The 13,708-nt window shown below is 38.1% G+C and overlaps 1 protein-coding gene across 1 annotated transcript in view; it reads left to right on the forward strand.

Moving 5' to 3' along the window:
• The window catches only part of cacna1ia (calcium voltage-gated channel subunit alpha1 Ia), a 148,482-nt gene that overhangs the window by 121,090 nt on the left and 13,684 nt on the right, over window positions 1-13,708 (forward strand). The window contains 8 exon segments of the mRNA XM_043235654.1: window positions 507-658; window positions 2,406-2,515; window positions 3,516-3,649; window positions 5,360-5,430; window positions 8,271-8,349; window positions 8,588-8,709; window positions 10,840-11,107; window positions 11,110-11,213. Of these exon segments, the coding sequence (XP_043091589.1) occupies window positions 507-658; window positions 2,406-2,515; window positions 3,516-3,649; window positions 5,360-5,430; window positions 8,271-8,349; window positions 8,588-8,709; window positions 10,840-11,107; window positions 11,110-11,213 (1,040 nt within the window).

The following is a 13,708-nucleotide window of genomic DNA, read 5'->3' on the forward strand; positions in this document are numbered from 1 at the left end:
GCAGTGAAATGAAAAAGAGTGTAAATAAAAAGAGATGATTTGATTTGCACATGATATGCTGAACAACCGGTTTAATTCTCTAGACATCTCATAATAACATTAGCCAGATGGAAAGACCGCACAGGTGTGTTCTGTGATGCATCTTTCCTCTGCAGAAAACAAATCTAGTTTACGGACCAGAGATTAGCCTTTTCATCACATATAAAAATTGTAGAACATGTTGATGGTAAAATATTCTCTTGTCCTAATCTAATGTGCAGAGATTATTATAAGTAATCCGGCAGTGTAGAGTATGCCTCTGTAGTGCTATCGAAAAATGTATCTTTTTGTTTGAGCCACACAGCTAGCAACATTGGCTAAATCAGAGGGCGAGGGACTACGTGGTTGTGTGTTATTCTAGTGTCCACTGAAACCTGTTTGAATTCTATTTGTTGACTTTACACCCTTCAGCTTGATATATTGTCAAAAGTTGCTCATTCTGAACTGATCTTTTTGTTTCCCTTTAGAGGCCCAGAAGTTGCCCTACTATGCCAGTTACAGTCATGTGCGGCTGATGATCCACACCCTGTGCACCAGTCACTACCTGGACATCTTCATCACCTTCATCATCTGTGTAAATGTTGTGACTATGTCTCTGGAGCACTACAGCCAGCCTCATGTAAGATCAAATTCAGACCTCATTCTCTAAAAATATATATTTATTACTGTTGAAAATTACTATTGAACTGTTGAATTCCAGGACATAATAAAAAAAATCACCTGATCCTTAGCAGGTCCTAAAATTTGGAAAATAAAATCAGCACATGAACAACAACACGTGGCATATCATACTGTGTTTATTTAGCAAGAATAAATCCAATAAGAAGCTGAAAAACTCAGGATCCATTTTAGCAGCAGTATCTTGAAGTAATTTTCTGTATGACTTTATCAGTCTTTCAAATTATTCTTGAGGAAATTTGGCCCACACTTCTTTACAACGTTACTCCCGTTTATTTGTGGGCATTTGTTTATGCACAGCTCTAAGAGTCTTTTCTTTTTAGCCACTCTGTTGTAGATTTGCTGGTGTTCTTGGGATCATTGTCCTGTTGCAGACCTATTTTTTTGCCAGGCTTTAGCTGTTGGACAAATTTGACTCTGAAATACTGTGGTATACAGAGTAGTTCATGGTGGACTCAGTGTTTGTGAGGTGCCCAGGTCCTCTGGCTACAAAACAAGCCCAAAATCACCAACATGCTTGACTTTTGGTATGAGATGTTTGTGCTTATAATCTCTTTTGGCTTTCACTAAATGCATTAGGTCCAAACTTCTCCACATTGATATGTTTGAGATATCTTGTAGTTTGTTCAGATGCAACTTTCTTTCCAAAATAAGCTACACTGCACTGTTCTTTTTAGATAGAAGAAGCTTTCTTTTGGCAAACCAAAACATGCCATACATACTTTTCTGGTCCTTTTCTAATTGTAGTGTCACAAACTTCATCATTGCACATGTTAACTGAGGCCTGTAGAGGCTAAGGTGTACCTCCTGGGTTGTCTGCAATTTGTCAGAGAGTTGTACGGCCTAACAATGGTGTCAATATTCTGGGACATCCACTCCTGGGAAGATTGATCTTGAATGTCTTCCACTTGTGAATAATTTTCATCACTCTGGAACGATGGACTTCAAATTGTTTGCAAATGGCCATATTACTCTTCCCAGCAGCCATTGCTTCTCTAATATCATTGCTGATGTCTTTCCTCTTTGGCATTTTGGTAACACACACCTAAAGGCTCCAAAACTGCTTCTTTTATAGATGTGCTCACACTTACTGATGATCAGTTAATCAAAGGTATTTAATTAGCATTGTCTGACTGTTATTCAGCCGCTTAATTCCTATGTTAAGGTCCTTAGTTGGTCACCCACAGCTTTTCCATATTGGCTTAGATTTCATGGTGTGGCATCTTGTGTTGTTTTAAGACCTGCCAAGGAACATATGATTTTTTTATTATGTCCTCATATTGAAAACTATGTAGTGTGCTCTTTCTTTTTCACATGACTGTATGCATATATATACAGCCATCATTGCTGATTTGGCTTTGCCTCCTTGTTTTCTGTGAGACTATTTTTGTTCACAATTCCGAAATATCCCACAGTACCACTAGCGATTTGACACCCTGAGGGTCCATGAATTTGAGAAACTCTTCTCTGAATACACTTACAGTCTGATCAATGCATGCAGCTTGTCTTGATATATTAAGCTTTACCTGAACATTCGTAGAATACTTGATATTGTTATGTCGCTAATGTAAAAATGACTGGTTTAGCTGACTTTATTAACCCGAGGCGAAAGTCTTTTAATCATTCACACCTCTCTTGTTCTCTTCCTCTGTCTCTCTGACTTCCTCTCCTTCCGTACCCCCCTCCAGTCTCTGGAGATCGCACTCAAGTACTGTAATTATTTCTTCACCAGCACCTTTGTGCTGGAGGCTGTCCTGAAGCTCATCGCGTTTGGCTTCCGACGTTTCTTCAAAGACAGGTATTCAGTTCATTCCCCTTCTCACCTTTCATCTCCTCACGTTTCCTATCCTGCGATTGCTAATTGATTTAATGAATTCATTAGATGTCGATTCCACCTGACCGAATCCTCTTAGTTTGTTCTCTAGATTCACCAGAGGGTGAGTTATTGGCAAAACGTTGCATCTGCTGTTGCATTGGTGGCGCAGATAGAAATGAAATTAGCCCTGCGTGATGTTAATACAGCAAAGCGCAGCAGACTACAGTGAAAAGCGAGAGCAAACGTGGTTATTTGTCTCAAGGGCTTAATGAAATCTCTCTCATGTGTTTGTTTCCCTAATAGAACTCCTACTTATCATTAGGCTGCTTACAAGAGCGGTTCCTCTGGCTTGTCATAAACTAATACTGACATGTATCAAGGTGCATTGAGCAAGCACAGGGTGTAAACATCCTGGCATTTTGTAGCTTTATTAGAATATATGGTATTGACCCATTTAAAAGAGTATAAAAAATCCAAGCGTAGACCGCAGTGCACTTTGTCTTTTTTATTCACGCATATTCGGGTCTGACACCAGAAAGCTTTCAACAAGCCATTATTTATTGTCGTAGCTCTCCGTGACTCTTAACTAGGTCACAATTACGAGCTGGATGGCAGAGGTGTGTGCGCAGACAGGTGTGCCGTGGCTGGTTCCAGCACCGCAGATGTGGGCGACTGTGATTTGTGCTGGAGTGTAAAAACCAGCCGTCCCTCGTCCTGCATTAGCGAATGAGGTCACCTATGCTGGAGTGGGTCCTTAATTCTCCCTAATTGGGTGTTATTAAGTGGTCCCCAGCAACAATTCAGGTCCCAAGCCGCCTGTTTGACTAGAACGAGCTTCAAATGTTAATTTCTTTTAAGCCACCTCTCTGGAGGAATAAATGACCAAAGTAAAAGGAAACTAGAGGGGAAGGTTGAATTCAGAGTTCATAAAAGTTGAATTTTTCCATAACTGAGCAAATCTGTCCCTTGTGAATGTGCGCAGATGGAACCAGCTGGATTTGGCTATAGTGCTGCTGTCAGTCATGGGCATCACGTTGGAGGAGATCGAGATCAGTGCTGCTCTGCCCATCAACCCCACCATCATACGCATCATGAGGGTCCTGCGTATCGCACGTGGTTAGTCATATAAACACAGACATTGACCACTGGCTCACAGCACTCATCATAGCTGCTGCCCGAAGTTTTAGCACCTCTAAATACATAATTAAACTGTCAGACCCCTTAAAATATGTAATTATATGATCTTTCCTCATGCTTGCCAAAAACAGAGATTTCAATAAGATACCATACCTTTTTTTTTTTTTACTGTGAATTGTCAACAAGAAGGGGTCATGATGGTTGAACAGGCGTCCCACAGCTTTTTAATTAGTTGATTAGTCTGATTAGTTCATTTAACTAGTTTGCCTAGATTTTTCTGTTTATGTACGTATATTATAAAATTATCAAATAAAATAAAAAAAACTAAATAAAAGTATCAAATAAAAAGTAAGATGTTTTTTTGTATGTATGTATATAAAGTAGTCAACATTTGAAATGGCTCAAAACCTTTCATCAAAGTTGTCCTAGAACCTGAAACCAAAATGTGTTCTTGTCTTAGGATCTTCAGATGTTGACTACTTTAAAAAAAAAAAAAGTATATATATTTATTTATTTATTTATTTATTTTTATATATGTATATACTGTAATGAACTGATATACGTCTAACATATATATATACCTGCAATATGATTGGTTTATTCGAATATCAGTGGAGCAAGTTAAACCTCTTGCTTCTAAAGCAAGAAATATTTTTCTAACCCACAACTCATGTTAAGATAAGACTAAAATCTTAGAATTGGTTCTGCCATACATCCATTCTGCCATAATCTCAGTGAGTGCTTATTGTCACACACCACAGCCATTACTCTCCCGGCTGTTATCTTTCTTTTATTTATTTTTAGCCCTTTATCACTTTTATTGAGTGGCAAGTGGCAAAGGAACAGGAAATGATGGGGAATGAGAGGAGGAATGAGCTTGGTAAATGTTGCAAGCCAGATTCGAGCTTGATCCCCCACATAAGCACCAAATGTGTTTTAGTATATCGGCCAATCTCTTTTTTTATCTGTTGTCGTAATAAATGCTAAAAATCAATTTATTTAGTCTGCAGTGTCCTCCAGATCAGATCAAACGGCTTTATTTCCTGTCTCAGCTCGACGTTTAATCATTTAATCAACCATCCAGCCTGAAATACAAATGAGCTCCCTTCATGTACAGAATATTGTTATGAAAAGTTGCTTTAATACTCTAGCACCAAATACAATTTGTCTCCCCAAATCTCTCATTTTCTCCTCCCCATTTGCCTCTAACACCTGATCAGTGGCCCGTGTGTTGATAAGCCCCTAATAGCCAATGAGTCTTACGTTCGCCTCATTACCCAATACGAGCCTTAGAAATATCGACTCCATCATGCCAAAATGGTATTTTGCACAGGTCAGTGGTGCTGTATTATTTAGGATTGATCTGTTTGTCTGGAGTTTAATCTGGTATTTAATCCTGCTGTTGTCCACAGCCATCACTGAGTCAGTGTGCCATCACTCTACATCTGTACGGGGAGAGGCGGCAGTGTGAGGGTTTAATTTTAGCCCTGACCTTTTCCTTCTCTCCTCATTAGCCGTTTAGGCTGGAATTAAACCAAGGTGGGAGGGGGAGGGGGGTTCCTTGTCTGTTATCACGCTCTTTGTTTTTCTTCTTCTGAAGTGATCAACGCCTCATAGACAGGCACACACACACACTGAGCTGTCTTGTTGAACTCTCTGTAACTCTCTCTTTCTCACTCTCTCTGACAGTGCTAAAGCTGTTAAAGATGGCCACGGGAATGAGAGCGCTGCTGGATACGGTAGTTCAAGCCCTGCCACAGGTGATAATACCACTACGAACCTCCCTGATGAAGCACTGCATTGTCACCCCACCCCCTTTTAGTCATATTTTGGCTCGACAAGAGAAAGTCATCCAAGCAGTGTCGACAACAAGAACAGGCTGCTCATTGGCCCATGAAATTTGGTGATTCATAGGAAACACAAGCTCGCTCAGGGCGCATAATAACCCCAAAGCGAGAATAAAGTACCTGCTTTTGCGTGCACACACTCACACACATATTCTTGTTCATGGCTTTTAAACTGGGATACATTAGTAATAAACTTTATTTTTATATCACACCTTTAAAGGTAGCTTTAAAGCACAAGATAAAATCAAATAAAAAAGTCATATGAAAAAGGAATGAGTCAAATAATCCTGAAGAAGAAGTTGAATCCATAATTTTGATCGCCCAGCATACAAGAGGAATAGTTTGAAGAAAGATGGCAGGTAATGTGAAAAGAAAGCAGTTCACATACACACACACACACTTCATAGAGCAATCCAAACACTTTCATAATCAAATACACGGAACACTGTTGCTGTCTAAGTGGTCACAGAGTGGTGACTGCTTGAGGAGAGAGCTGCTGGCTAGACATCTCCAGGGTGGAGTAAAGCGTCACTCCTCTGTGGGTATCGATCCCTTGTTCATTACTGCTGGGCCCAATGTCTTATCCCCATGGCATCTGTGAGGTAATTAACGCAGCAGCTGATTAAAGAGCCACTCAAGCACTCAGTCCCACAACGCAGTTCTTATTTAGTACACCCTTGCATTTCCTTTACAACTCTCTTAGAGGTACTGCTCATTCCCTGTAGGGTTCAGATTGGCTTTTATAGTTTAGCCTATATTATTTAACTTTCTTATGGTCCTAGATTATGTTATAGATTTAGTTTTGGGTAAACGTATTTTTCAGGACTGTAGTTTTTAAGTATAAGTACACTATATTTTTCCTTAGAGATATGCTTAACTGGTTTATTTAAAAAAGGATCACCTGAATGTAGTGTGTTAATGTTAAATGTTTTTATTTGCTACCTTTAAATATATTCATTTAGTGATTTACAAATGACATATACAAGTGATGTTTGACAAATTTACTTTATTTTTGCCATGAAGATAACCTTGCTGCTGACTTTATGTTTATAAATTATAAATAAATGATAGATTACGTTTTGCAGTAGGCATGCCTTAAGCCAAAGATGTACACAATTTTTCAAAAGTCTGGATTCTGTACAATCTGTACGAAGTCTCTTTCACTCACCGAGAATGCATTTTTTATTCAATTAGTACCACAATATATATCACACAGTGTGAATTTGCCATCTTGAGACGAACACATTACTATAGTTTTTTGTAAGCTGCCTAACCATTGTTTTGTGCATCACAGGCTTGTGAAACACTTCCGGTCATACCATTACAGGCTCATTCAAGATTTGCCTGAGATGCTCACTTTAGGAATAGAAAGAATAAAGCAGTTTTGCAGCTTCTATACTCACAGCTTGGTTCCATTATGCCATAACGTTTCCCCCAACTTCTTAGAGCAAGAATTCCAGAATGTCTTTGTTGTTTTGTAGCATTGGTTTGTAGGTTTGATAGGCCATTACTTAGCATTAAATGGTAATAAAGCTCAGCTGTTGTTTTATCATACCCGCTGGCATGCTGCATAAAACGACACGGCCAGCCGCATCATGTAACTATACAAATTACATTAATGCGATCTAAGCTGATTGTTTTATTCACCATTTTGCACGTTTATAGCTCCCTCACACTGTTTTCTTAATTACCAGCACTTTAGACTAGCTGTTAGCGCCTGTGCCATATTCATTGTCGCCTTTGGTTTTATCTCCTCTCTTTTTTTAGTTTTGAGATGCCTGTGCTGTAGTGGACACACTCCCAAACACATATTGTTGACAGGCTAGTGTGTTAGCGTTAGTGTGAAGAGCCTTGCTCTGGCCACATAAGGATACAGTTCATTTGCTCCATTAAGAGAGTTAATTCTGTTCCCAGAGCTGTACCTCTGACATGACCGCTGCTTCCATCCATCATTTATGAGCTTTTTGTTAAATCGCAAATTTGTTCTGTTCATTTTGCTGCAGGGGAACAGGTACAGACTGTGTTTACTGAGAGACTCAAAGTGCAGGGACATTAAAATGTACATTATGCTGCTTTTTGTTATTGTTACATTTGTTCCAGACACTTCTTCCATCTGTATTACACCTCAGGGTAAAGTTCCATCGTAGAAACATTTCGAAAAATCATTATCTTAATAATTATTCACCTTTCTTTTTAGAGTAAAATGTATAAACATATATATATATATATATATATATATATATATATATATATATATATATATATATATATATATATATATATATATATATATATATATATATATATATATATATATATATATATACATGAGAAGTAAAAACTACACAAAAAATGAGATTGTATTTTTTGTTATTTTAAAGCATAAATATAGTTATAAGTTTTAAATAAGGTTTAAACATAAAACGAGAGATAATGTATGTTTTATTTAAGGAACTGTGCGGTTAATGTGAGGGTAAAGGTGTTTTACTTGGAATTGGAATCTATATTCTTCAAAGCATAAAAAAGCCAAAAAAATATATTTTTTATTGAATACAGGGCAGCTCCATTTAAAGTTTTAAAGATTTTAATATTTTGCCTACTAGGTGCTACCGTTACTGACCTTTAATTGTTATTTCAATGGATAAGTGTCTGCTAAATGATTCAGTGTAGATGCACCACAGCATGCTTTGCTGTATTTTGTGTCAAGGTTGAGTGCATGTGCGCCGGTTTCAGTCTTGATTGGTGTCTTTCAGGTGGGGAACCTTGGCCTCCTCTTCATGCTGCTGTTCTTCATTTATGCTGCACTGGGGGTGGAGTTGTTTGGAGAGCTGGGTAAACACATACTACTCATATTTTACTCCTTTTGATGCCTATTTTCATTCCAAGTCCTTTCTCTCTCTACCTCAATGGTTTTCTGTCTGTTCAATTCTTCTGAATTCAAAGCTGAATTTGGCATGACTGCATAGGTAACACAGAGACAAAGCTTTTAGGTGATAACAACGTTTTACCAAACGTTTCAGTTGCTTTCAACAATACAAACTCTTTTTATGGCTCTGTCTGTTCGTTACAGTGTGTAATGAGGACTATCCATGTGAGGGCATGAGTCGGCACGCCACCTTTGAGAACTTCGGCATGGCGTTTCTCACCCTCTTCCAGGTTTCCACTGGTGACAACTGGAACGGCATAATGAAGGTACAAAAGAAGCTAAACAAAAGCTATAGTACTACAAATGTCAATTCATTATAAAAAAAAACATTTAGGTACAGTTAGTAGACTGAAGGTTTTAAAATGTTACCAAATAATGCAGTAAAAGCAGCAATATTGTGGAATATTATTACAGTTTAATTTATTTTAATATATTCTAAAATGGAATTTATTCCTTTGATGGCAAAGCTGACTTTTCAGCATCATTACTCCAGTCTTCAGACTCTCATACTGATTTACTGCTCAGGAAACATGTCTTATCAATGCTGAAAACAGTTGTGCTGCTTAATATTTTTGTGTAAACCGTGGTAAATTATTATTTTTAGAATGTGTTTGACCATCAAATGCTTATGTTTGTAAGCTCAACAGTCATTCATCCCTATTCAAAAGCTCAAGAGAGCTGACGTATTTAATTTGATATCTTCATCCCTACATCTGCCACTGTTGTTCCTAGGATTTTGTAGATTAGTGGATAAATGCATGGATCAGCAGCTCAAAACCAAATATGATTTAGATTTAAATATGAGGAGTTGAGGACCATAATAAGCAGAGCCATAATTGCATTAGGCTTATACTGCACCAGCAACATGAATACATTTCTTTTTCATTTTAGTTTATTGTTTCACTGTAGACCGGAGAAGACTGCTGCTGTCACTTTCTGCCACTGAAGAGACTGCTCAGCAAAATATTAAAAATAACATATTCCAATGCTGTATCTGCATTCATTATCGCACAAAAAAACCCAGAATGAAGTGAAAACTTGCTTTTCTTTGTATTAAATATAACACTGCTATTTCATAAAGTGATGCCAACCAAATCATCCCTGGAAAATGGTGCCCAACTTAAGTGATTGGTACCCATTTAAGCACAGGAAGCTAACAACTACACACTTTAAAAATATTCACAAGCAAAGCGCTTATGATTTCTGATGCTTTACCGCAGTAAAGAGACCAGGATAGGTTGCCATGAGGAGTCCTTTGAGGTAGCGGCTTATAAATCTACAATGTTACAGTCTTTTCTCACCATTTTTCTGCTCTTTTCTTGATCCCTCCTTTTGCTTTATGTGGTATTTCATCATAGCCTCTTTCATCATTGTTTTTCTCGTCCTCCTGAGTCGTTCTTGTCTCTAATACACATGTCTTTGAGGAATGAGTTCTTATCGGCCTGTGTAAAGACAACCTGCCGCGTTTCATCTCCTCTCCCTCCAACCTGGCGTTTATATGAAAGGTATATGATGGAGGAACTACCAGCTCAGCACATTCAGCGCAGTAGTAAAGCGCACCTGAATAAATGAGAACACATTGGCGCGATATCGATGCGTAACGCCCCGCACACACTAGAGGGTGTGTTTGATGGAGGGTGACAGGCTCCCCCCATTAGGCACACACACAGTGAGTTTTATGGTTGACGGAGGCTTGCAGTGGTTTCCTGGCAGCTAAAGCACCGTAATCAGTGCTGTAAATTACAACAGCCCTTACTTACCTGCAGAGAAGCCACCGCCTCCTCGAACCCCAACTACACGCATGAGTGGTCAAGCAAAATTACTGCCAGAGTCTGTGCCCATCTGCATCTTACTCAAGCCTGCTTTAGATGGGGGAAAAGGAGAGCGTTTATGTTTTATCAAAATTAATCAGAATGAAATTGGCATGCTGGAATTTGCTCCTATTGTTCCTATAGCTCATGCTAATCAAACTGCAGATGATAAGAGGAGGAAGGGGAAGACAGCTGTCACACTAAGTACTGGTTATCTGCCGGCTCTAGGAAGTCAAGGCCATGGAAAATGGTCTTATCATTTAATAGCAAGTGTTTGATTGATGTAATTAGTATTATTTTCAAAAATGGGTGTCAAGTGTTCAATGCGCAACCGCATTGCTATTAAACAACAGTTTGTTGTTATATCTATACAAATAAGAATTGTGTTACCTTTTTATTCCGTACTTATATAGATATATGCTTTGTATTAGTGTTGGGCAAAGATGTGTATCCATCAATGAAAACAGGTCTAAACGAAGTGTTACAAGTTATTGTAATTCTGTATTCCTGAATTGAACATAACTAACTGTGGTAGAAGTTGAATTATTTTCTTACTTTATCGTAACTCTCTCTTCACTTCTGTAGGACACTCTTCGAGAATGCCCTCCGGGCGAATACACCTGTAATCCCAGCCTACAATTCATCTCTCCGCTGTACTTTGTGAGCTTTGTGCTCACGGCCCAGTTTGTTCTCATCAATGTGGTCGTGGCAGTGCTGATGAAACACCTGGACGACTCCAACAAAGAAGCCCAGGAGGAGGCAGAGATGGATGCGGAGATTGAACTGGAGCTGGCCCAGGGAACGCTCTGCTGCATCGGAGGAGGGGGGTCTGGAGCCGAGAGGAGCAGTGGGGGGCATCAGGGGCTGGACCCAGCTCAACTGTTCCACCTCACTCCCCAAACACACTCCCAGGGGTCCACGAGCCCAACATCGCCAGGAAACTCTACTCACCAGCCCAGGTACGACACACACAGTGATGGCAGTGGATGGATGGATGGATGGATGGATGGATGGATGAACTGATAAACAGATTATTGATGGAGGAATGCATTCATGAATATTATGATTCAGTTAGATGGCGAATAAGGGTTATTGAGCACTGGATTGATGAATTGATGATTTGGTTGGAAATATTAAAGCATAGGTCATCACTGTTGATGAGTAATGGATGATGGATGCATTGTAGATATGCATGGATAGATTGCAGATGGAAGAATTTATTGATTAAGAAAAGGTTTGACTGAATGGATGGCCACATTAAAGATGGATACTGTAGATGTGATTGATGATTTGAGTGATAATGGAAAAGATAGATTGACTGATAGTTAATGGAGGAATGAATTCGTGAATATGTGATTTGGTTGCATGTTGGTTGGTTGATTTTAAATCATGTTTATGTTACACTATTTCAGTCTAGTTCTGTTTATGCTGTAAATTCCATCCAAAAATGTAAATTCAAAATGTTAATAGGGGTCTACATTTTATTCATATACATTTAATAGGAGTCAGCATTTTTATAACAATGTAAATTTAACTCTTCTCTGCTAAATAGTAATATTATTGTAAATTATTTATTTATTTATTTACAATCTATTTATTGGTAACAACCCACATAGAACTACATAAGTATACAGACTTTACAGTTTCTGTAATTATTTACGCTTCTGTAATTATAGTGAACCTATAAAGAATGTAAATGTAGGTATAAGAGAACAATATGTTACGTTCGGGTAATAAGGGGGTAACATGGGTATTTTTAACTATTTTATTATTAAAAGAAACATGACAATTACTGAACAACAAAACTGGACATCTAGTGAAATGAGTTAATGAGTTTCTGCTACGATTCATAATTCACTAGTAAAGCATAATTCAGTAGTCAAAGTTAACTGCTATATGAAAGCTTATTTGTTGAGTCACAACTTCCCAACACCCCTATCACTTTGCATGATATACCATCAAGGATCAATGCATTTAGAAAAAATGCTTATATTTTTCCAGCTGTTCACAGAAAAAAAAGCTTAATACTTAATTTTTATTTCAGTGGACATATACTGTGTTGTTTTATAGCATAAAAAAAGATTGTCATCACCTTAAGCACCACAGACACAGATTTTCTTGCACATAGAACAGTTCACGTTCGGACCTCCACGTCCCTTCAGGGTTGCCAGGTTTTCACAACAAAACTCAATTACTACTGAAAACTAGCCCAATCGCTTTTCAAGAAAAGCACAGACATGGCAACACTGTTCCTAACTCAGGACCGTCAGGTTACTTTTGTTACTGATATCATCCCAAATTGGGTCAAATCAAGTCATGTTCCTAACACTACTGAGAGTTTGAATTGAAACAATAATTTGCGTCTTTTAAAATGTAGGCCTACACCATGAACCTTTCACTAAATAGCTTGCAAATAAAAGACTGTTGTAGCCTAAATACCACATTATATTAGAATAGGTACCACTTAGTTTTAAAGTACTTACAGTAGAAATAAATTGTAATCTGAGGGTGCAAAAAAATATATATATATTGATGAAAATTACCTTTAAAGCTGCCCAAATGAAGTTCTTAGCAATGCATACTACTATTTAAAAATTAGATTTTAATATATGTTTTGTTAAAAAAATTAATGGAACATAATTTCTGACCCATACAATTTATTTTTGGCAAATATATTTGTGTAATGTGGTTTTGTGCTCTAGGGTTACATTTAAGTATATTTAGTGAAAAATATGTATTCTTTTTCACATGAGAAAACACTCATTACATGGACAGAAATGTATGGTTTCCCACTCAAAAAAACAACACTATCTCATATTGATTTCTCATCCAATATTATTACTCCTTTATTCCCCAAACTTCACATATTATTCCCTTATACTTTTATAATTTTATAGACACATCTACCATAATCTCCACCAGAGCAAAATCTGTAGGAATTGCTAAATCTCTACCATCATGTGGTATGTACAACCTCTGGATGGACGGTTTCTGAAAGTTCTGTACACGTGTGCGTAGTGTTCTGTAGCAATCATTTTCTTCATGCAAGTGCCCTTTGCTCATGAAGTTAGAGTATGTTTTGGATCTGCTACAAAGGGCAAAAGAGGCATAATAAGGGGGAAGGAGAAGGCAGAGAATGAGACGTTTTCATTACAGAGCCTCGGGACTCGCCCCAGCTTGGGTCCTGTCGCCATGGCAACACATTGTGTCGGTCTGCAATGCTCTCTTAGATATGTAAACACATTAAAGTACGATTAATCACCTTTTGCAATTAAGTTAAGGATCAAATGATTAACTGTTGAACCAGATCCATCAGGAAAGAAAAGTTCTGCACATGCATGACTGAATTGCTAAAAACAGAATACTGACAAATGTTGTGGTGCACTCGCACAGACACACACGCGTGCGCACACACACACACACATGAAACGCCGTGATGACTCACTGTCAGGCA

Source organism: Puntigrus tetrazona, chromosome 3, assembly GCF_018831695.1.
Source record: "Puntigrus tetrazona isolate hp1 chromosome 3, ASM1883169v1, whole genome shotgun sequence".
NCBI lineage: Eukaryota > Metazoa > Chordata > Actinopteri > Cypriniformes > Cyprinidae > Puntigrus > Puntigrus tetrazona.